This window comes from Gymnoscopelus microlampas, assembly GCF_963454915.1.
Source record: "Gymnoscopelus microlampas genome assembly, chromosome: 13".
NCBI lineage: Eukaryota > Metazoa > Chordata > Actinopteri > Myctophiformes > Myctophidae > Gymnoscopelus > Gymnoscopelus microlampas.
The window spans coordinates 49,358,450-49,380,234 of NC_139950.1; the positions used below are offsets into that span (position 1 = coordinate 49,358,450).

General features: G+C 42.1%; 1 protein-coding gene across 5 annotated transcripts in view; it reads right to left on the minus strand.

Annotated features, from left to right (window-relative positions):
* Positions 1–21,785, minus strand: part of wdfy4 (WDFY family member 4) — a 187,371-nt gene that overhangs the window by 68,853 nt on the left and 96,733 nt on the right. For 4 of the 5 annotated variants that reach the window (XM_084076960.1, XM_084076961.1, XM_084076963.1 and 1 more), the window contains 5 exons: positions 11,411–11,547; positions 10,416–10,654; positions 8,487–8,608; positions 7,780–7,971; positions 6,924–7,033 (listed from right to left, as the gene is read on the minus strand). In XM_084076960.1, coding sequence (XP_083933086.1) covers positions 6,924–7,033; positions 7,780–7,971; positions 8,487–8,608; positions 10,416–10,654; positions 11,411–11,547 — 800 coding nt within the window. The remainder of the gene's footprint in view (positions 1–6,923; positions 7,034–7,779; positions 7,972–8,486; positions 8,609–10,415; positions 10,655–11,410; positions 11,548–21,785) is intronic. The other variant, XM_084076962.1, reaches the window with a different exon arrangement.

Here is a 21,785-nt window from a genome sequence, read left to right on the forward strand (position 1 = left end):
TAAGCGTCGCGAAGTACCAAAAGTAAAAGTAGATAAAGTACCAAAAGTAAAAGTAGCCTACTAAAATGTTTGAAAATAGCCGATCTACAAGCTCTCAACGCGTCGCGATGCAACACGTTGAGCTTGTAGATTGGTATATTAGGTATAAAATAGGGCTAAAGTGGTTAATGTATGTTTTATAATGTAATATACTTATATCTGCAAAGTAACTAGTAAGTAAAGTTTTAAAATAATTGTAGTGGAGTAAAAGCACAATATTTGCCTCTGAGATGTAGTGGAGTAGAAGTAAAAGTATTGAAAATTGGAAATACTCCTCAAAATTGTACCTAAGTGCAGTACTTGAGTAAATGTACTTAGTTACTTTACACACCAGTGGCGTAAAAAGCACAGCGAGACAAACTCGTGGCCCATGAATTCTCCCAAATAAACTGGAAGGAACAAACTTTGAGTCACACTATCTCTCTCTCCAAAATGACTGCCCGGCTCGCCAAATGAGAAGTTACAGAGAGCGGCCGGAAAAACAAAGAGAGCGATTACAGAAATATTAGAGACTAATAATGAAGTTTACTAAACTAGAGTCGTGTTTCCACAGATAAACAGCAAGTCGTTCTACTAATTTCATTCCTTCATTTGGACAAACATAAGTAATATATAGCATTAATTACCCCATTTAGCAGATAGCAACCTCATTGTCTTTTTAAACGCTGCATTAAGCCATTCAGACCAGGAGAAGCATCCGTCATCTTAGATTTTAACCACTTAAACCATTATTTTATACTTTGGGGCTATTGGAAAATAGCAGATCTACAAGCTCATAGCAAGGCACCGAGTGCCACGCTACAAGCTTGTGAATCTGCTATTTTTGTTGAAAATATTTGTTGAACATTTGTGCAAATCTTTGAATGTATATGTTTTTTAAAGCGTACATTTTTAACTCGAATCTTTGCTTCTGGGGGATTCTACAAATGTCTTCTAAATCCTACAATTTTTTCTTTTTTTTTAATATCAGTGGTTCTCAAACCTTTTTTATATCAAAGACCACCCAAAATGATATGTATTTGTGATATGATATGACCCCCCCCCTCCCCAAAATATTTTGTTCCAGGGACCCCCAGAAGCAAAGATTTGAGTTCATATATTGAAAGATTTGCACAGATTTTTTTTTTTTTTCAAAAATAGCAAATCTACAATCTCGTAGCTTGTAGATTTGTTATTTTTGAATAGCCCAAAGAAATCTAAAGTGACACATATGCGTTCCCGCTCTTAACGGGTTAAATACATAACTCATCGCTTCCCCCCCTCCGCAATTAACATCAGTACATCACACTCATTTCCATTTTAATGACTTCCCAACAATAAGCCACCTTTGATGATAAGGCAACATAATGTCAACTTCATTCTGCGCGCCCTGGCAGTGGAATGTGTAATGCACTTACCGTGATCATTAGTGCTGTTAACGCATTACGACCGGGAACGCATCCGTGCAGTCATTTTTAGATGTCTTTTGGACTATTCAAAAAATAGCAGATCTACAAGCTCATAGCAGTGAGTGCCGCGCTATGAGCTTGTAGATCTGCTATTTTTTGGGAAAATCGTGAAAATGTGTGCAAATATTTTTGAAAAGCGAACATTTGTAACTCAATTCTACAAATGTCTTCTAAATCCTAAATGTTTTTTGAAAGAACCTATGTTGCTATAATAATATCAGTGGTTGTCAAAACTTTTTCATGTCAAGGAACCCCAAAATGATATGTATTTGGCCGCGGACCCCCATCTCAAAATATGTTGTTCCAGGGACCCCCCAGAAGCAAAGATTTGAGTTAAAAATGTTCACTTTAAAAATATATATATTCAAAGATTTGCCCCAAAACAATCACGATTTTTCAAAAAATTCAAAAATTTCAAAAATACACTGTAGCAGATCTACAAGCTCATAGCGCAGCACTCGGTCCCGCGCTATGAGCTTGTATATCTGCTATTTTTGAATAGCCAAAGTATAAAAAATAATGCTGTTAAAGTGGTTACACGGCTGCGTTCCCGGTGTGAATGGGTTAATTATCTTTCTAATATGAGGACACAGATATGATTATGGAAACGGCATTCACTGATGAAATAAATCACTGGGAGCTTTTTTGGCACTGGAGCTTGACTGAGGACATTCTGTCCATCAGAATGAACCCTCTCTCTCTCTCTCTCTCTCTCCTCCATTCATTCATTACCTTATAGTGTCGCTTTACCATTCCCCTCCTGCTGAATGAACAATCAACATCTAAAGCAGTGGTTTTCAAGAATTTCAACCCTTTTCATATCAAGGTCCATTATTTATTCGGGCATTTGAGCCACAGAACCACCGTTTGATGAGATTTAGACTCTCAGACCCTATTGCACTACTATGCCTGAACTGCACCTGCTGTATATATACTGTGAAGTTGTTTACACAAAAAATGCTGGTGGTGTATACAACATCCCAGCAAGCACAATGACGTCATGATGACGTCATGATGACGCCCGGTCATCACCCCGGTGACGTTCAGGACTAGGCCAGATCACAGCCCATATGGGGATGATCTTTACGCCATTTAAAGGACGTCATCACTGGGACATCATATGGACATTTGGACAGCAAGTTTGGGTGATGAGAAATGTGTTTAGATGACGTCCTGGAAGTGACGTTTTTGTGGTCAGGATTAATCTTGGTTGAAATCAGGTGATATTCTGGGCCAGATCTGACTTGTCTTGGTTTGACTTGATCTAGCCCCAATCGAGACGTCACTGATTGGTCCGGGTCCTGACTGTGCTTGCTGGGATACCAAGTGTTTTTTCTTTATTTTTACACTCTCAAGAGTTAAAGATCTATAAGGGTCCATTTGGTTTCATTTTACACTCTCAAGAGTTAAAGATCTATAAGGGTCTATTTGGTTTCATTTTACACTCTCAAGAGTTAAAGATCTATAAGGGTCCATTTGGTTTCATTTTACACTCTCAAGAGTTAAAGATCTATAAGGGTCCATTTGGTTTCATTTTACACTCTCAAGAGTTAAAGATCTATAAGGGTCCATTTGGTTTCATTTTACACTCTCAAGAGTTAAAGATATATAAGGGTCTATTTGGTTACATTTTACACTCTCAAGAGTTAAAGATCTATAAGGGTCCATTTGGTTTCATTTTACACTCTCAAGAGTTAAAGATCTATAAGGGTCTATTTGGTTACATTTTACACTCTCAAGAGTTAAAGATCTACAAGGGTCCATTTGGTTACCAACTCTTCATCATTTAGCTGGGGACCACCTGGAACCCTCTCAAGGATCACTGGTGGTCCCCGGCCCACTGGTTGAGACCCACTGTTCTAAAGCACTAGAACTAGGGTTGTCCGATATCGGCTTTTTTACCGATATACCGATATTGTCCAACTCTTAATTACCGATACCGATATCAACCGATACCGATATATGCGGGGATTATTGTGATTAGGGTAAGCTCAAATTTCATATCACACACACCATATACAGTAAGAACTCCTGTAACTTATTTATAAAGCAAAAAAAAAAAAAAAAAAAAAAAATGTGTTTTTTTTTTCAAAAACCGATACCGATATTTTCCCGATATCAATTTTTATGCTAATATCGGCCGATAATATCGGGAGGCCGATAATATCGGACATCCCTAACTAGAACTGTACCCGGAAACATATTATAACTGTTCAATAACTAAAAATACGTTTCCCCAATTAAGTTCTCTCTCATCAATCACATCATAACTAAGTTGACCACATGAACCCCCCCTAGCATCACTAATTTGGGAGGGAAAAACATTCCCCCAGAAATTAGCCGATCTACAAGCTCACAACGGGGTCGCGACGCGTTGTGAGAAAGAGATTTGGTGGTAGCTAAAAAAAGGAGCGGACCAAGTACGGAGCCCTATAGGAGACCCCCAGTCATCTAAGTATATAGGATTTATTGGTTAATGACACAAAATGGTGGCTCGTTCATTAATCAGCAAAATGAATGAGGAATTCATTGCTTATTCAGCGAGTCCATTTGCTGATTGGTCAGCTAAATGGACTGACCAATCGAGCACCGGACATTTAGATCACTGACTCAAAGTGGGGTCTGGGGAATCCCAGGGGTCCTTGAGGGGGGGGGGGTTTCAGGGGGTCCCCAGCTAAATGTATTAATACAGCATCACTATCATTTTACCACTTAATTTATATGTTGGTTATTCAAAAATAGCAGATCTACAAGGTCACAGCGTGTCACTTCATGCCGCGCTTCGAGCTTGTACATCTGATATTTTTTCTTTTTTTATATTTATCGAAAATGTTTGAAAATGTTTGCATAATTTAGGTATTTTTTTTTAAACATAAGTCTTCTCTACTGGGGGGTCCCTGGCACAAACATTTTCAGATGGGGGGATCCACGGCCAAATACACATCAATTTGTGTGGTCCTTGCATTGAGATGCACTGATTTAGATATCAATAAAAACACTCTCTCAATACGTATTAACACGGCATCACTATCATTTGAACCACTTTATTTATATGTTGGCTATTCCAAAAAATAGCAGATCTACAAGCTCACAGCACGTCACTTCATGCTGCGCTGAGGGCGTGTACATCTGCTATTTTAGATATACATATTTTTTTTTAAATATCAAAAATGTTTGAAAAATTTGGAATCATTTTTAGATTTTCAGATGGGGGTCCACGGCCAAATACATATCAATTTGGGTGGTCCTTGTGACACAAAAAAGTTTGAGAAGCACTGATTTAGATCTAACACTAACACTATCGCAAACTTCACTACTCTCTCTCTCTCTCCCTCTCTCCCTCTCTGTCTCCTCTCCCTGCCTTTCACACAGGAGAAAACAATTCATCACCCTCCCTGATAGCCTGTCAGAGGCTGATATGATAAAGAATAACATCAAATGAATAATGTTTTCATCAGATTGCTATACGCTATAATTGCCAAAACCCCCCGATTTCTTTTTTTTTGCGGGCAGAAAAAGGGACAACAAACACACAGCGCACGCACACGCACTTTGTGGAGGTTTTTCTAGCGACAGAAGAAGAGACACACAGACGCGGGTAATTTCATGCCTGTGTGCCTGAGTAATACGTCCCCGCTCCCGTCTCCAGATGGCGCGACGTCTTAAGCGGCGTGGGGGAACTAATGATGGGGCGCCACGTGTTTTTCGGAGGGGGGGGGGGGGGGGGGGGTGGGGGGCGGAGGGGGGGGAACAACAATAAACGCCGTCTTTAACCCATTCAATCCGGGAACCCCATCTGTGTCATTTATTTTTATTTTTAAGCTGTAACCATTATTTTGTGCTTTGGGGCTATTCAAAAAATAGCAGATCTACAAGCTCAGCTCAAATCACACTTTTTGATTTGAGCTAAAAAAAGCATTATTTTACACTTTGGGCTATTCAAAAAATAGCAGATCTACAAGCTCAGCTCAAATCACACTTTTTGATTTGAGCTAAAAAAAGCATTATTTTACACTTTGGGCTATTCAAAAAATAGCAGATCTACAAGCTCATAGCGCGGCACCGAGTGCCGCGCTATGAGCTTGTAGATCTGCTATTTTTGAAAAATCGTGAAAATGTGTGCAAAATATTGAATATATATATATTTTTTAAAGCGAACATTTGTAAAATATAATTTTTTTCCAGGGACGTCCAGAAGCAAAGATTTGAGTTACAAATGTTCGCTTTAAAAAAATATAAACGTATGCAAAGATTGGCACACATTTTATTTATTTTATCAGCTTGTATATCTGCTTGTACATATTATTTTATCAGCACTATCAGCTTGTATATCTCTGATATTCTTTAATAGCCCCAAAAGTATAAAATAATGGTTTTAAGTGGTTACAACGGATATGCGTTCCCGACGGTCTCAACGTGTTAACCTTCAGCTGGAGAACAGTAGTGGTTTTGTATAGATAGAGTGTGTGTGTTCCTCTGGATGGGCCCAAACAGATATATCAATTACTCTGCCCACTCAGGGGCGCTCAGCTGTGATAATCCAAATCCATTTAAAGGAATAATCAAACACCCCCACAGGGCTGGAGGGCCCACAGCACACAAACACAAACACACACACACAAAAAAACGGTGACTTTGGGAAGAAGATTTTTTTTTTGTTTTGTTGATGTTGTCGTGGCGAGCGAGCGCAATCTGCAGGAGCCTGGGAGAGAGAGAGAGAGAGAGAGGCCGCCGTGTCGTCACCCCGGAGATAATGACCCAAACAAACACACACACACAATGTGAGCTAATAATGCTAGCATGTCGTTAGCTGTCGTCGTTAGGGGCAGAAACCTCCTAACTCCATATTTTAACTTTTTGTGGTTTTTCGTACATGAACGACCTACTTGATTAAAGTCACACAAAAGCATCAAACGTAGCAGGGCCACATTGCATATACAGTCGGGCCATTCTATGTCACATAAAAGTATCAAAAATAGCAGATCTACAAGCTCAAAACGCGTCGCTTGTAGATCTGTTATTTTTGCTACTTTTTAATTGGAATTCAGATTTTTCTTTTGATATTTTTGAATTGGAATTTTGAAAAGCAACATTTTTATTTAATTTCAAATGCATTTAGTTACTTACTTATGTTAACTTTATGAACTTAAATACAAATACATTGGACATAAAAAAGACTATAGAATTTTAGTACTAGCCATTAAGCTACTGTAATATAGACTGATGTTATTAAAGTGGGTTCATGTGGGTTCATGTTATGAATCGTAACAGCTGAAATCAATAATATATCACTATTCTGATATTAACCTGTGGGCCGCATTAAGTGAAGGTGGGGGGGCCACCAGTTTCCCATATATGGACTACACAGCCCCGTTCAGGGAGTGTGTGTGTGTGTGTGTGTGTGTGTGTGTGGGGGGGGGGGGGGTTGAGTTCTACCTTCACAGTAGCAGACTCTCGGCCCAGTCTTCTCTGAACGGAGCGCAGGGCGCTGCTGATCACACCGGCCATCTTCACAGCACCGCTGCTGGCCTTGCTCCTCTGAGACTCTGAGGAAGAGGGTTTAAAAATGTCACTCTCAACCTGACTGGAAGATTTTTAAACCTATTCTTTTAACGCATGTGTAAATGGCAGATGTAGTTGTTAGGTCATTTCTAAGCCTGAGAATTGTAGTCCATTTAGAGGCGGCCATTTATTTTTCGTACTCTTTGGATAAATTTACACTTTTTCAGTTGATATGAGCAAAATTAACTCTTTAACTGCCAGAGTAATAGTGTAATAGTGTTACGCTACTGCCAGCGAAAAAGAGCAATTTTATAAACCTTTGAAAAATCAAGGAATATTTTCTGTGAATGCTATCCACACGGTGATCCCCTCATCACACACACAGGGGTCTCGTAGAATGGGGAAAAAAAATGTCCGATAGCGGTAATCCGTTCCATAGTTGTGGCAAGTTGAAAATAGCATGTTTTGCCAAAACTACATTGTAAAACACAGGAAAAATGAGATTTTTTTCTCTGTTTACTTTGTAACATTGAAGTGAATGTAGCAGCAAATCTTTGCATCGCGTTATCTCGTCCAAACTCGTCGTTGGCAGGCTGGGCCATAGTAAAAACGGACGAGTAAACTCGTCCATGGCAGGCAATGAGTGAAAAAGTCAATAGTATTTTGATCCAAGGGGTGTGGTTTTTGACATCAGATGTCAGTACTCAATTATTACCGCTGCAGCTGCAGCTACTATTACTATTATCCTCTTTCTACTTCTATTACTACAACTGATACATGTGACACTTACCTATGTATATCTGCCAGGCCTTCTGGGACATCTCCTCCCACAGGGGACTGATGTCCGTCATGCCGACAGGGCCCGCCCCCCCGGTCTGATTGGCTGAGATCTCGATCTTGTAGTGGTTCTCCAGGGTGTGGCGTCTCTCCGTCAGAACCTTAGACCAGCAGGCCTCCGCCAAGGACGTCAGCTCACTCTCTGCTGTGTGTGACACACACACACACACACACACACACACACACACACACACACACACACACACACACACACACACACACACACACACACAGTTCCATTTGTACACTCTCAGAGTTATGGAGGTCCTTGACATGAAGTCGTTTGAGAACAAGTGGGTCTAAACACTCAAACAGATGGAGCTTCATATATCGACCATCCTATACGTTCAGAATATCAACTAAATAACAATTTAACAAGTGATGGTATTGTGGATGAGAGATGTACACATGGCGCAGAGCCGTATAAGAGAGTTATGACACTAGCGTTGACTCCCATTGTAAGAATGGCATGAGGAAGTGCTCTGTCTGTCTCAATGAGATAGTTCCAATGTTTGGAACTACAGCCCATAGCAGCCCGCTTTGCGGCGAGATCAAAGGTGTCGCTGACGGAGGCAGAGCGAGGCTTACCCGTGGTGGAGTGGGTGGTGTGGGGGTGTGGCTTACCCGTGGTGGAGTGGGTGGTGTGGTGCTGTGGCTTACCCGTGGTGGAGTGGGTGGTGTGGCTGACGGAGGCAGAGCGAGGGGTTTTGAGAGGGAAGAGGCGAGAGAGGATCTTCTGGGTGTGGACCTTCTGCACCTCACACCCAAAACCTTCAGAGTAGCTGTGAAGAGACACAAGGAGAGAATGTCAGCATGAATCCACCCAATAATAACCACTTAAAACCCTCTAGACTACACAGAAAACGTGACCTGGGCGCTCAGGGCGGGGAAATCACTTTTACACATTCGCTGCACAGCTGACGGCTGCTCATGTGGCTCTGATGAGAACAGGGGTCTTCAACAGGGGGTCCGTGACTACATGGGGGTGCTCAGAGTCACTGCAGGTGTCCCCCAAATCGTTGTGATAGGATTTTTGTTGTACCTTAACCACTTGAACACTAGCATCCCTTTTTCTGAGGAGAACTTTAGCCAATAAATAGCCGATCTACAAGCTCACAACGCCTTGCGCTGCGAGGCGTTGTGAGCTTGTAGATCGGCTATTTTTGGAAAAGAGGTATATGTGTAGAGAGGGAAAAAGAGCAGACCAAGTAAACAAAAAAAGTTTAATCTGAAACACAATTTTATACAATATAGTGGGGGTCCTTGCTTCATCTCTCTCTCTTTCAGCTAGGGGGTCCTTGGCCTGAAAACGTTGAAGACCCCTGGTGTAGTAGTTTCTTTTTGGAGAAACTTCTGGTAACTATAAGTTTGTTAGAACTGCCATTCAGAGAATTCAGTTAACTTTGAAACAACACCATGGAAGTATTGACTGCAAAACGAATGCTGCAGTGTACTAGGCACAGAGGATATTTTGAAGGTTGTATTGGTATTAGAAATGTAGACCCTCCAGAAAAACGCGGGCAAAAATCCTTGATTATGCGGGCTAAAACTCTTGATTATGCGGGCTAAAACTCTTGATTATGCGACGAAATATGTGTTTTTTTTTGCAATTTTATCCGGTGAAATTGCGGAAAGTTGCGAAATATGCGGAAAGTTGTGAAATATGCGGCAATATGCGAAATATGCGGTAAGTTGCGAAAAATGCGAAATATGTTAAAAGTTGCGAAATATGCGGAAATATGCGATGCGAATCGCATTTTATGCGATGCGATGTGCGTATTATGCGATGCGATGCGCATATTATGCGATGCGGACTTTTTGAAAAAACGTTACCCCCGCATAATTATGCGCCATTTTGCTGATTATGCGGTAAATTCTGCGATCGCATAAACGCATTTTTCTGGAGGGTCTAAAATGGAATGTCTTCCTTTTAAAATACATCATTGTCTGCGTCATTTTCGTCGCCAGTGTCGGGTGAGACACGTGGGACTGAAATAGTGTCCAGATAAGTTCCACACATTCATATGGAAGGAGATATTGTGAAAACATACAGTATATCAGTGAAAGACTATATAAAAAAAATACTTGTTTAAATGAAAATATTTCACAGCATGACACTTTAACTCTTGCTCATAGACACTTCAACACTTCGACTGAACCTTACGATTCCCAGACATCTTTACGACCCCCTAAGGTACTGTAGGGCCGCCCTGAAATGGGGTGTGTGACTGTGTGTAAATGTGTGCGCGTGCGTGCATGCGTGTGTTCTATGTCATTGGTTCTCGGGGACCCGCAGGGGTCCTTGGGGGGGTTCCAGGGGGTCCCCAGCAAAATATGTTAATATACTGTAGCATCACAATCATTTTAACCACTTTAACCTTTTATACTTTGGCTATTTTAGAAAAATCTTTTTTTGCAAATCTTTGAATATAATATTTTTTTAAGCGAACATTTGTAACTCAAATCGTTGCTTCTGGGGGGTCCCTGGAACAAAATATTTTGACATGGGGGTCCGCGGGCAAATACATATCATTTTGGGGGTCCTTGACATGAAAAAGTGTGAGAACCACTGGTTCTACGTAACTGTACCTGCCAGATCGTATCATCAGCAGGCAGTGCAGCAGGCAGGTGACGAACACCACGTTGGCGTTGTACGTTGCCATGACGACGTCCCAGCGCGCCACCACGACCCGCAACGTCCTGGTGACCACTTCCTGTTCCGCCGGGGAACGTCGAGGGTGAGACAGGAAGTAGAGCAGCACCTTGTTGGTGCAGGAGTACAGGGTTGATATGGTCTTCTCCTTCAGAGACTGGCCTTTCTCCAGAGCCTAGAACATACATGCATTTTATTATAAATGAATTATGTTCATAGTAGGGGTACAACAGTTTGAACTAATCAATGTAATATATTATGAACAAATAATAGAGTTTAATACAATACATTTATTTTAAAAAAAAAATGCTTTTCTCTTGTAAGTACACTGGCAAAAATTGCAATACTTTTACTTCTACTCCACTACATCTCAGCGGCAAATATTGTACTTTTACTCCACTGCAATTATTTGAAAACTTTAGTTACTTTGTAGATTTTGATTATTATTACAAAACAAAAATTAACCACTTCAGCCTATATACATTTCAGCCATTTGAAATAGCAGATCTACAACCTCACAATGAGTGGCGATGCAACGCATGTTGAGCTCGTAGATCTGCTATAAAATATATATTTATACATTTGAAAATGGAACATTCTGCATAATGAGCACTTTCTACTTTTGGTACTTTAAGTACATTTTGATGCCAATACTTTTATACTTTTACTAAAGTACATTATTTATTCCAGACTTTCTCTGGTTTGTAAATCTGATCGGTCAGGAAGGTGAGCAGGCTGTGTCTGTCTGTCTGTCTGTCTGTGTGTGTCTGTGTGCGCGCGTGTGTGTATGTGTGTATGTGTGTGTGTGTGTGTGTGTGTGTGTGTGTGTGTGTGTGTGTGTGCGTGCGTGCGTACAGTATATGTGCGTGTGTGTGTGTGTGTGTGTGTGTGTGTGTGTGTGTGTGTGTGTGTGTGCGTGTGTGCGTCTCACCACCACTATCTGGTCGGTCAGGAAGGTGAGCAGGCCGTCTGGGTCAGACAGCAGCATTCCACTGTACAGCCTCTGGACCAGTGTTTTACTGAAGAGCGCCACGTTCTCCATCAGGATGACCATCTGTCCTTCACAGTCTGAGAGACAAACATTCCTTTGTTTTCATTTACTCCAATATCATCTATACTTATACCATACATGAACCCTTTAAGACCTGGAACGCGTCTGTGTCACTTTAGATTTCATTGGCTATTCAAAAATAGCAGATATACAAGCTCATAGCGCGGCACCGAGTGCCGCGCTATGAGCTTGTAGATCTGCTATTTTTTTTCACGCCACCACAGACCTCGCTAAACACCTTAAGATCGCGCGTTAAACTGTTTGTAGACACACAGGGTAGCTGTGTGAGTGGCCCAGAGAAGACCGTTCAATCGCTTCAATCGTCCATTTTGAAGTTTTGAAAAAAAGACCACTTTGCATAGATCTACGCGACTGGCAACGCTGCGCAATTATTTAGGTTTGCGTAGATCTACGCGATTGGCACGCAATGTGTTAAAAGGTTAATTCACTGCCAGGAATTCATTCATTCGTCCGTCTCTGGTCCCCTTGCCAGCAAAGACTGCGATTTCACTGAACCTTTGACAAATCATGGAAGATTCCCCGTGACCGCCTTCCTCACGGAGATCGGCTCATTACACCACGGGGGTCCGGTAGAATCGGGGGGAAAAAATCATTCCATTCCACAGCTATGGCAGTTTGAAATTGGCTTGTTTTTTAAAAAACACTTAGAAAACAACAGAAATCAGAGAAAATGTGACTTTAGTGAATCCTTTAACGTGAAAGATGCCTAGATTTATTTTGTTGTGATCACGTGATTTCTGTGTGTACTCTTCTTCGGTGGTGCTTGGATCATTCTCAGGCTGCGGCGCCACACCACCGGCAAAAAAACTAAAAGTTGCCATAAGTCTCGGTGCCGCGCTACGAGCTTGTAGATCTGCTATTTTTGAAAAATCTTGAAAATGTGTGCAAATCTTTGAATATATATTCTTTTAAAGCGAACATTTTTAACTCAAATCTTTGCTTCTGAGGGTCCCTGGAACAACATATTTTGAGATAGGGGTCGGCGGCCAAATACATATCATTTTGGGGGTCCTTGAGATGAAAAGGTTTGAGAACCACTGATACAGAAACATACGTTTTTCAGAAAACTGTTAGGATTTAGAAGACATTTGTAGAATCGGCCTCAAGTCTTAAAGAGTTAAGAGAGAAACGTGTGCAGATAAAAACACCTGCAAAAATCAGTGTTGTTACACATGCATGACATCAGTTTGTGTTGTGAGTGACATCAAGCCAGAGCTTTGTCAGCCTATATAAGCTGTTGCAGACATCTAGAGAGATCGAGAGGAATATTGAGAGATTATTTGGTTAAGACAGAGACAGAGTCACTGATACAGAGACGTTGACAGAGAGACACACAGAGACAAAGAAGAGACAGACGTAGACAGAGTGAGACACAAAGGAAGAAAAGAGAGATACAGAGATAGAGATGCTGTGCTGGTCGGTGCCTCTGAAAAGAGGACCACAGACATATAACTTCTATGGTTGTGCTGCTGGGCCAGTGGAGGACAAGGTGTATTTATTTGGAGGGTTCAAAAGCAGGCTGACCTACAACAAGGATCAGATTGATGTTCACGTCTTCAACACAGTGACTTTGTGCTGGATGACATTGCCCCCAGTGACAGCTGGAAGAGGAGAATGTTCCCTTGATGTTCCCTCCATGCGCTACAGACACACAGCTGTACTGATAGAAGATATCATCTATATCTGGGGTGGGACGGTGAATTGTGAGATAACAACTGGAGATGACAACTGGTTTACCATCACGGGGGACCTGGACAACATTCTTTATGCATTTGATGTCGACGCCCACAGATGGTTCAAGCCAACGATTTCTGGAAGTGTTCCAGAGGCGAGGTCCGGCCACTCAGCCTGTGTCTTGGAGAAGGTCATGTTTATCCATGGAGGATACAAACAGCTGACTGGATACTATAATGACATCTACAAGTTGGACACCACCACAATGGTCTGGTCTTTAATTAACACCAGAGGCACTCCATCACCTGCTTCATATCGTCACTCTGCCACCATCATCGGGACAAAGATGTTTGTATTTGGGGGTGTAGGGCACCAGGACAACAACATCAGAGTGTTTGACACAGAGACCAGCTATTGGCTGACCACACCTTCTGCACAGCTTCTTCCGGAACAACGTTACGAACATGCAGCCTTTGTCTACAATGGAGAACTGTACATATATGGTGGATTCAACTATGCTCTGAGACGGAGGTTTAATGATGAGCCCAAGGGGAAAGGCTCACATTGGGGGGGTGACAGGTGCTGTTGCATGGTGGGAGATCGTATCATCCTCTTTGGAGCAGATCTCATCTTACATATCTTGCATGTAAGTCCTAGTCTGAAGACGTTATGTAAGCTAACAGTTATTCAGAACGGTTTGAAGCAGTCAGGACTCCCACACAACATCAGGTGGGAACTGGCAGCCATGACAACAGCAACAGGACAAACCAGAAAACATGCAGCCATGGCAGCCATGACAACACAAGGACGAAAACGTAAAAGAGAGACAAGAACGTTTGTATTAAGGCTAGAACAATGGCTTCTATTATTGCTTCGCAACTTTCCAGGAATACAAAGCCTGCAGTTTCTATTAGCTTGGATTCCCCATCGATGATGTCACTGGTTGACGGGTTTCTGAACTGTCCAAAGACACAGACTGAGCAGAAAAAAACGGTACAGTTTTATCATGAGCATTAGTGAGGACCTATTATATGTCGATAGGTTGAAAATGGGTGGAGTCGTCCTTTAGGTCCTAGTTTTAAGACGTCTGGAGCTTGGGAATCTGACTAAACATCAGGAACCGGCAGCCGTGAAAAAAGAAAATGAAGGAAAAAAACAGAAAAAAAACAAAACAGAACAGTGATTCTCAACCTGTGGGCTGTGAGGATATTGCAAGTGGGCCCCCAAATAATTAGCAAATTACTACGATTCTGATAATATTAAATTAATATATAAGTAACACATTGAGTGCCATAAATGTAGATCTACGTCCATTCCAATTTTCCTTTTTTTTGAGTGGTGCCAACCACTCCTATACCTGACTTTGTCTGTGTGTCCGGGTGTATGTATGTCCAATAAACAAACATTGATGACAACATCAATACGGGGCTCATCAAAGGCACCACTCTCTTCACACAGGGTGTGATTTTTTATTCCACAAGAGGGCGCTCTAACAGAACTTAGTAATGATCCCTCGGCGCTGATAGAAGGAATGGACGGATGTGACGTCATCCCCAAAAAACGTCACTTCCGTCCCACTCCTATATTAGGATTTGTAGAAAAACACTTCTAAAGCTCGGATTCTTTTTTTTGTGGTGAAAACGAGCCGTTTTCAACGGGCGATAGATAGCACCACAATGGTCTATCGTGGTAAAAAATTGTTCCAGTGGATAGACGAGACCCTCCCCCACCCACGGGAACTTTTTGTTTACATCCGTGTGCACGTCGTGGCCTCTGCGGCTCTCCAGAGATCGTCAAAACGCGGTAAAAACAAAACAAAAACGCTGGCCCCCCCACGGATGAAGCGGATGCGTAATACCTGGCACTCTGGCAGCAAGGGTTGCCAGATCTGCTTATTATAATTTCCCCGCAAGATTTTATTTGAAAATAGCCGATCTACAATCGATGCGACGTGTTGTGAGCTTGTAGATCTGCTATTTTCAAATAGCTGATGTGTATGTTAAAGTGCTCATGTAGCCCATAGGCGCTTCTTTTGGGCTGGTTTTCCTAGACCTGGTTGCTTGCTTGTTTCTCTCACAGTATCTGGCAACACTTCCTGGCAGTGAATGTGTTAAAAACGATTTTCTTTGATGATGATGAGGTTGTGGGTTCGAATCCACCGTGCTGCATCCGGCACAACTCGGCCTCCTGGTGGCGCTAATTTTAAATCCTGAAAAGTATCAGATTTGGACATAATGAGGTGTAGATTCTCAACCTTTTCTGGATCATCATCAGGGCCCACGTGAGATATCTCCATATCTTGTTCGCGGCCGGGCCCACCCATTAGACCACTTAACCCTTTAAGACCGGGAACGCATCTGTGTCATTTTAAGATTTCTTTGGCTATTCAAAGATAGCAGATCTACAAGTTTATAGCACGGCACCGAGTGCCGCGCTATAAACTTGTAGATCTGCTATTTTTGAAAAATCTTGAAAATGTGTGCAAATCTTTGAATATATATTCTTTTAAAGCAAACATTTTTAACTCAAATCTTTGCTTCTGGGGGTCCCTGGAACAACATATTTTGAGATGGGGTCGGCGGCCAAATACATATCATTTTGAGGGTCCTTGAGATGAAAAAGTTTGAAAACCACTGACATAAAAACATACATTTTTCAGAAAACTGTTAGGATTTAGAAGACATTTGTAGAATCGGCCTCAAGTCTTAAAGAGTTAAGTGAGAAACGTGTGCAGATAAAAACACCTGCACAAATCAGGGTTGTTACACATGCATGACATCAGTTTGTGTTGTGAGTGACATCAGACCAGAGCTTTGTCAGCCTATATAAGCTGTTGCAGACATCTAGAGATATCGAGAGGAATATTGGGAGATTCTTTGATTAAGGCAGAGACAGAGACACTGATACAAAGACGTTGACAGAGAGACACACAGAGACAAGGTAGAGACAGACGTAGACAGAGTGAGACACAAAGGAAGAAAAGAGAGATACAGAGATAGGGATGCTGTGCTGGTCGGTGCCTCTGAAAAGAGGACCACAGACAGACTACTTCCATGGTTGTGCTGCTGGGCCAGTGGAGGACAAGGTGTATTCCTTTGGAGGGTTCTATACCAGGCTGACCTACAACAAGGATCAGATCGTTGTTCGCGTCTTCAACACAGTGACTTTATGCTGGATGACGTTGCCCCCAGTGACAACTGGAAGAGGAGAATGTTCGCTTGATGTTCCCTCCATGCGCTACGGACACACAGCTGTACTGATAGATGATATCATCTACATCTGGGGTGGGACGGTGAATTGTAAAATGAAAAATATCAACTGGTTTACCATCACGGGGGACCTGGACAACATTCTTTATGCATTTGATGTCGACACCCACAGATGGTTCAAGCCAAAGATTTCTGGAACTGTTCCAGAGGCGAGGTCCGGCCACTCAGCCTGTGTCTTGGAGAAGGTCATGTTTATCCATGGAGGATGGAAGAAGCTGACTGGATACTATAATGACATTTACAAGTTGGACACCACCACAATGGTCTGGTCTTTAATTAACATCAGAGGCACTCCATCACCTGTTTCATCACTTCACTCTGCCACCATCATCGGGACAAAGATGTTTGTATTTGGGGGATATGGGCACCAGGACAACAACATCAGAGTGTTTGACACAGAGACCAACAATTGGCTGAACACACCTTCTGCACAGCTTCTTCCAGAACAACGTTACGATCATGCAGCCTTTGTCTACAATGGAGAACTGTACATATATGGTGGATGCAACTATGATCTGAGACGGGAGTTCAATGATCTGTGGAAATTAGATTCCAAGACCTTCTCCTGGATGAAGGTTGAGCCCAAGGGGAAAGGCCCGGGTTTGTTGGGTAACATGTGCTGTTGCATGGCGGGAGATCGTATCATCCTCTTTGGAACACGACTCATCTTACATATCTTACACTTAAGTCCTAGTCTGAAGACGTTATGTAAGCTAGCAGTTATTCAGAACGGTTTGGAGCAGTCAGGACTCCCACACAACATCAGGTGGGAACTGGCAGCCATGACAACAGCAACAGGACAAACCAGAAAACGTGCAGCCATGGCAGCCATGACAACACAAGGACGAAAACGTAAAAGAGAGACAAGAACGTTTGTATTAAGGCTAGAACAATGGCTTCTATTATTGCTTCGCAACTTTCCAGGAATACAAAGCCTGCAGTTTCTATTAGCTTGGATTCCCCATCGATGATGTCACTGGTTGACGGGTTTCTGAACTGTCCACAGACACAGACTGAGCAGGAAAAAAATGGTACAGTTTTATCATGAGCATTAGTGAGGACCTATTATATGAAGATAGGTTGAAAATGGGTGGAGTCGTCCTTTAAGTCCTAGTTTTAAGATGTCTGGAGCTTGGGAATCTGACTAAACATCAGGAACCGGCAGCCGTGAAAAAAAGCAAATGAAGGAGAAAAAACAGAGAAAAAAAACAGAACAGAACAGTGATTCACAACCTGTGGGCTGTGAGGATATTGCAAGTGGGCCCCCAAATAATTAGCAAATTACTACGATTCTGATAATATTAAATGAATATATAAGTAACACATTGAGTGCCATAAACGTAGATCTACGTCCATTCCAATTTCGCTTTTTTTTATTCCACAAGAGGGCGCTCTAACATAACTTAGTAATGATCCCTCGGCGCTGATAGAAGGAATGGACGGATGTGACGTCATCCCAAAAAACGTCCCTTCCGTCCCACTCCTATTTTAGGATTTGTAGAAAAACACTTCTAAAGCTCGGATTCTGTTTTTTTTATGGTGAAAACGAGCCGTTTTCAACGGGCGATAGATAGCACCACGATGGTCTATCGCGGTAAAAATTTGTTCCAGTGGGTAGACGCGACCCTCCCCCACCCACCGGACACACCCTCCGTGTGCACGTCGTGGCCTCTGCGGCTCTCCAGAGATCGTCAAAACACGGTAAAAAAAAAAAAAAACGCTGGCTGGCACCCCAACGGATGAAGCGGATGCGTAGTACCTGGCAGTAGGGATGCACCGATGTGACATTTTGGCCGATATCGATATCCGATATAATATATTGCTGTTATGGCCGATAACCGATATAACCGATGTCGATATGATCGATAAAAAAAATAAAAAATACGTTTTATCCATTCTGAAAAACGTGTGTAAACACTGAATTTGAAAAAGCAATCCCTGTTTATTCCAAATTATTTTATGTTATCATCTGGATAATCCCCAGAGCAAAAAACATTTGTGTCAACTGCAAAAAGTACCAGTGACAGCAGCTTAGAAACTTGGCAAATATATGTGTATATATATGATATAAAGAATAATATTATATATGATGTAAGGAATAAAAAAGTTTGGGCCCCAATACTGACCCCTGGGAGACGCCACAACTTAAGCAATGTCCAAATGATTTGAGCTGTATTTGCCCAGCTTCACAAACTGTTGACGTCTGTCCAAATAACTTTGTTTTAATCCAGTCTACTGCAATGCCTCTAATACCAATTTTCTCCAGTTTGTTAATTAATATGTTGTGATAGATAGTGTCAAAAGCTTTTTTGAGGTATATTAATATTCCAATTGCATCTGTGATTCTTTCAATGGATTCCATCAATGCCTGAGATGTTGATCTGTTAGTTCTAAAACCATATTGACTCACTGAGAGTAGGCTACATTAAATCTCCAAAAAAGAATCTAGTCTGCTATTGAAAAGTTTCTCCAGTAGGCCTATCTTTGAAAATTGTGACCAATTGGTTCCATTTGGACACTGAATTAGAGACCCATAAGGGTCCATTTGGTTTGTACTGTACACTCCGAGTTACAGACCCATATAAGGGTCCATTTGGTTTGTACTGTACACTCCGAGTTACAGACCCATATAAGGGTACATTTGGTTTGTACTGTACACTCCGAGTTACAGACCCATATAAGGGTCCATTTGGTTCGATTTGTACTCCCCCCCGTCTCTTTCTTCTTTTGTACATATGCACCTGTCAGCGGGGAGTGTTGGGCGGGAGGAGTAGGGCGAAGGCTCTACATCCTCCTGGTGGGGGCTCCTCACTGGCAGGTGAGTCAGTAGGATACAACAGCAATGACAACACAGAGATGTGTGTGGGGGAGGAATCAATTGGCATAACGACTAAATTGGGGAGAAAAAGGGGAGCACAAAATAATTGCCTACTCTAAATTTAAAAAAAGAGGAAAACAATAGAAAAAGGTCAGGTACGTTATTGTGGCCTCCTGGTGGCGCTATAATAGGCCAATGTGAAAAGCCTGCCATTTATTCTTAGGTCGTTCACGGCAATCAGACACTGCATTCATGATTTGAGGCAATTTTGTTCCAAAAATGTGTTTTGCTAAATTAGACCTGCTGGTGGCGCTATAACAGGCCAATGTGAAAAAGGGTTGCATTTCTTCCTCAGCCTAATAGGAATGTGCGCGTGAAATTTCACGGAAATTGCAAGCTGCGTTCATGATTTGAGGCATTTTGTTCAAAACGGACCAATCCTTGGACTTTGGAAGCCAACCTAAGCCAATCAGGATGGAATATGGGAAATCGGACAGATCCGTGTTGATCACATGACTATAGAGATACTGTGTACACATTTGCATGACGTTTGGATAAAATCTGTAGGAGTAATGTAAAAAAAATGGGTTTTGCACAACTCGGCCTCCTGGTGGCGCTAATTTTAAATCCTGAAAAGTATCAGATTTGGACATAATGAGGTGTAGATTCTCAACCTTTTCTGGATCATCATCAGGGCCCACGTGAGATATCTCCATATCTTGTTCGCGGCCGGGCCCACCCATTAGACCACTTAACCCTTTAAGACCGGGAACGCATCTGTGTCATTTTAAGATTTCTTTGGCTATTCAAAGATAGCAGATCTACAAGTTTATAGCGCGGCACGAGTGCCGCGCTATAAACTTGTAGATCTGCTATTTTTTAAAAATCTTGAAAATGTGTGCAAATCTTTGAATATATATTCTTTTAAAGCAAACATTTTTAACTCAAATCTTTGCTTCTGGGGGTCCCTGGAACAACATATTTTGAGATAGGGGTCGGCGGTCAAATACATATCATTTTGAGGGTCCTTGAGATGAAAAAGTTTGAGAACCACTGATATAGAAACATACGTTTTTCAGAAAACTGTTAGGATTTAGAAGACATTTGTAGAATCGGCCTCAAGCTTAAAGAGTTAAGAGAGAAACGTGTGCAGATAAAAACACCTGCACAAATCAGTGTTGTTCCACATGCATGACATCAGTTTGTGTTGTGAGTGACATCAGATCAGAGCTTTGTCAGCCTATATAAGCTGTTGCACACATCTAGAGAGATCGAGAGGAATATTGGGAGATTATTTGATTAAGACAGAGACAGAGACAGAGGAACTGATACAAAGACACTGATACAGACACGTAGACAGAGACACACACAGAGACAAAGAAGAGACAGACGTGGACAGAGTGAGACACAAAGGAAGAAAAGAGAGATAGAGAGATAGAGATGCTGTGTTGGTCGGTGCCTCTGAAAAGAGGACCACAGACAGACTACTTCTATGGTTGTGCTGCTGGGCCAGTGGAGGACAAGGTGTATTCATTTGGAGGGTTCTATACCATGCTGACCTACAACAAGGATCAGATTGTTGTTCGCGTCTTCAACACAGTGACTTTGTGCTGGATGACGTTGCCCCCAGTGACAACTGGAAGAGAAGAATGTTCCCTTGATGTTCCCTCCATGCGCTACGGACACACAGCTGTACTGATAGAAGATATCATCTACATCTGGGGAGGGATGGTGAATTGTAAAATGAAAAATATCAACTGGATTACCATCACGGGGGACAGGGACAACATTCTTTATGCATTTGATGTCGACGCCCACAGATGGTTCAAGCCAAAGATTTCTGGAAGTGTTCCAGAGGCGAGGTGCTGCCACTCAGCCTGTGTCTTGGAAAAGGTCATGTTTATCCATGGAGGATTAAACCAGCTGACTAAATACACTAATGACATCTACAAGTTGGACACCACCACAATGATCTGGGCTTTAATTAACACCAGAGGCACTCCATCACCTGCTTCATATCATCACTCTGCCACCATCATCGGGACAAAGATGTTTGTATTTGGGGGTGTAGGGCACCAGGACAACAACATCAGAGTGTTTGACACAGAGACCAACTATTGGCTGAACACACCTTCTGCACAGCTTCTTCCAGAACAACGTGGGGGTCATGCAGCCTTTGTCTACAATGGAGAACTGTACATATATGGTGGATTCAACTATGCTCTGAGACGGCAGTTTAATGATCTGTGGAAATTAGATTCCAAGACCTTCTCCTGGAGGAAGGTTGAGCCCAAGGGGAAAGGCCCACATCGGGGGGGTAACATGTGCTGTTGCATGGTGGGAGATCGTATCATCCTCTTTGGAACATATCTCATCTTACATATCTTACATGTAAGTCCTAGTGTGAAGACGTTATGTAAGCTAGCAGTTATTCAGAACGGTTTGGAGCAGTCAGGACTCCCACACAACATCA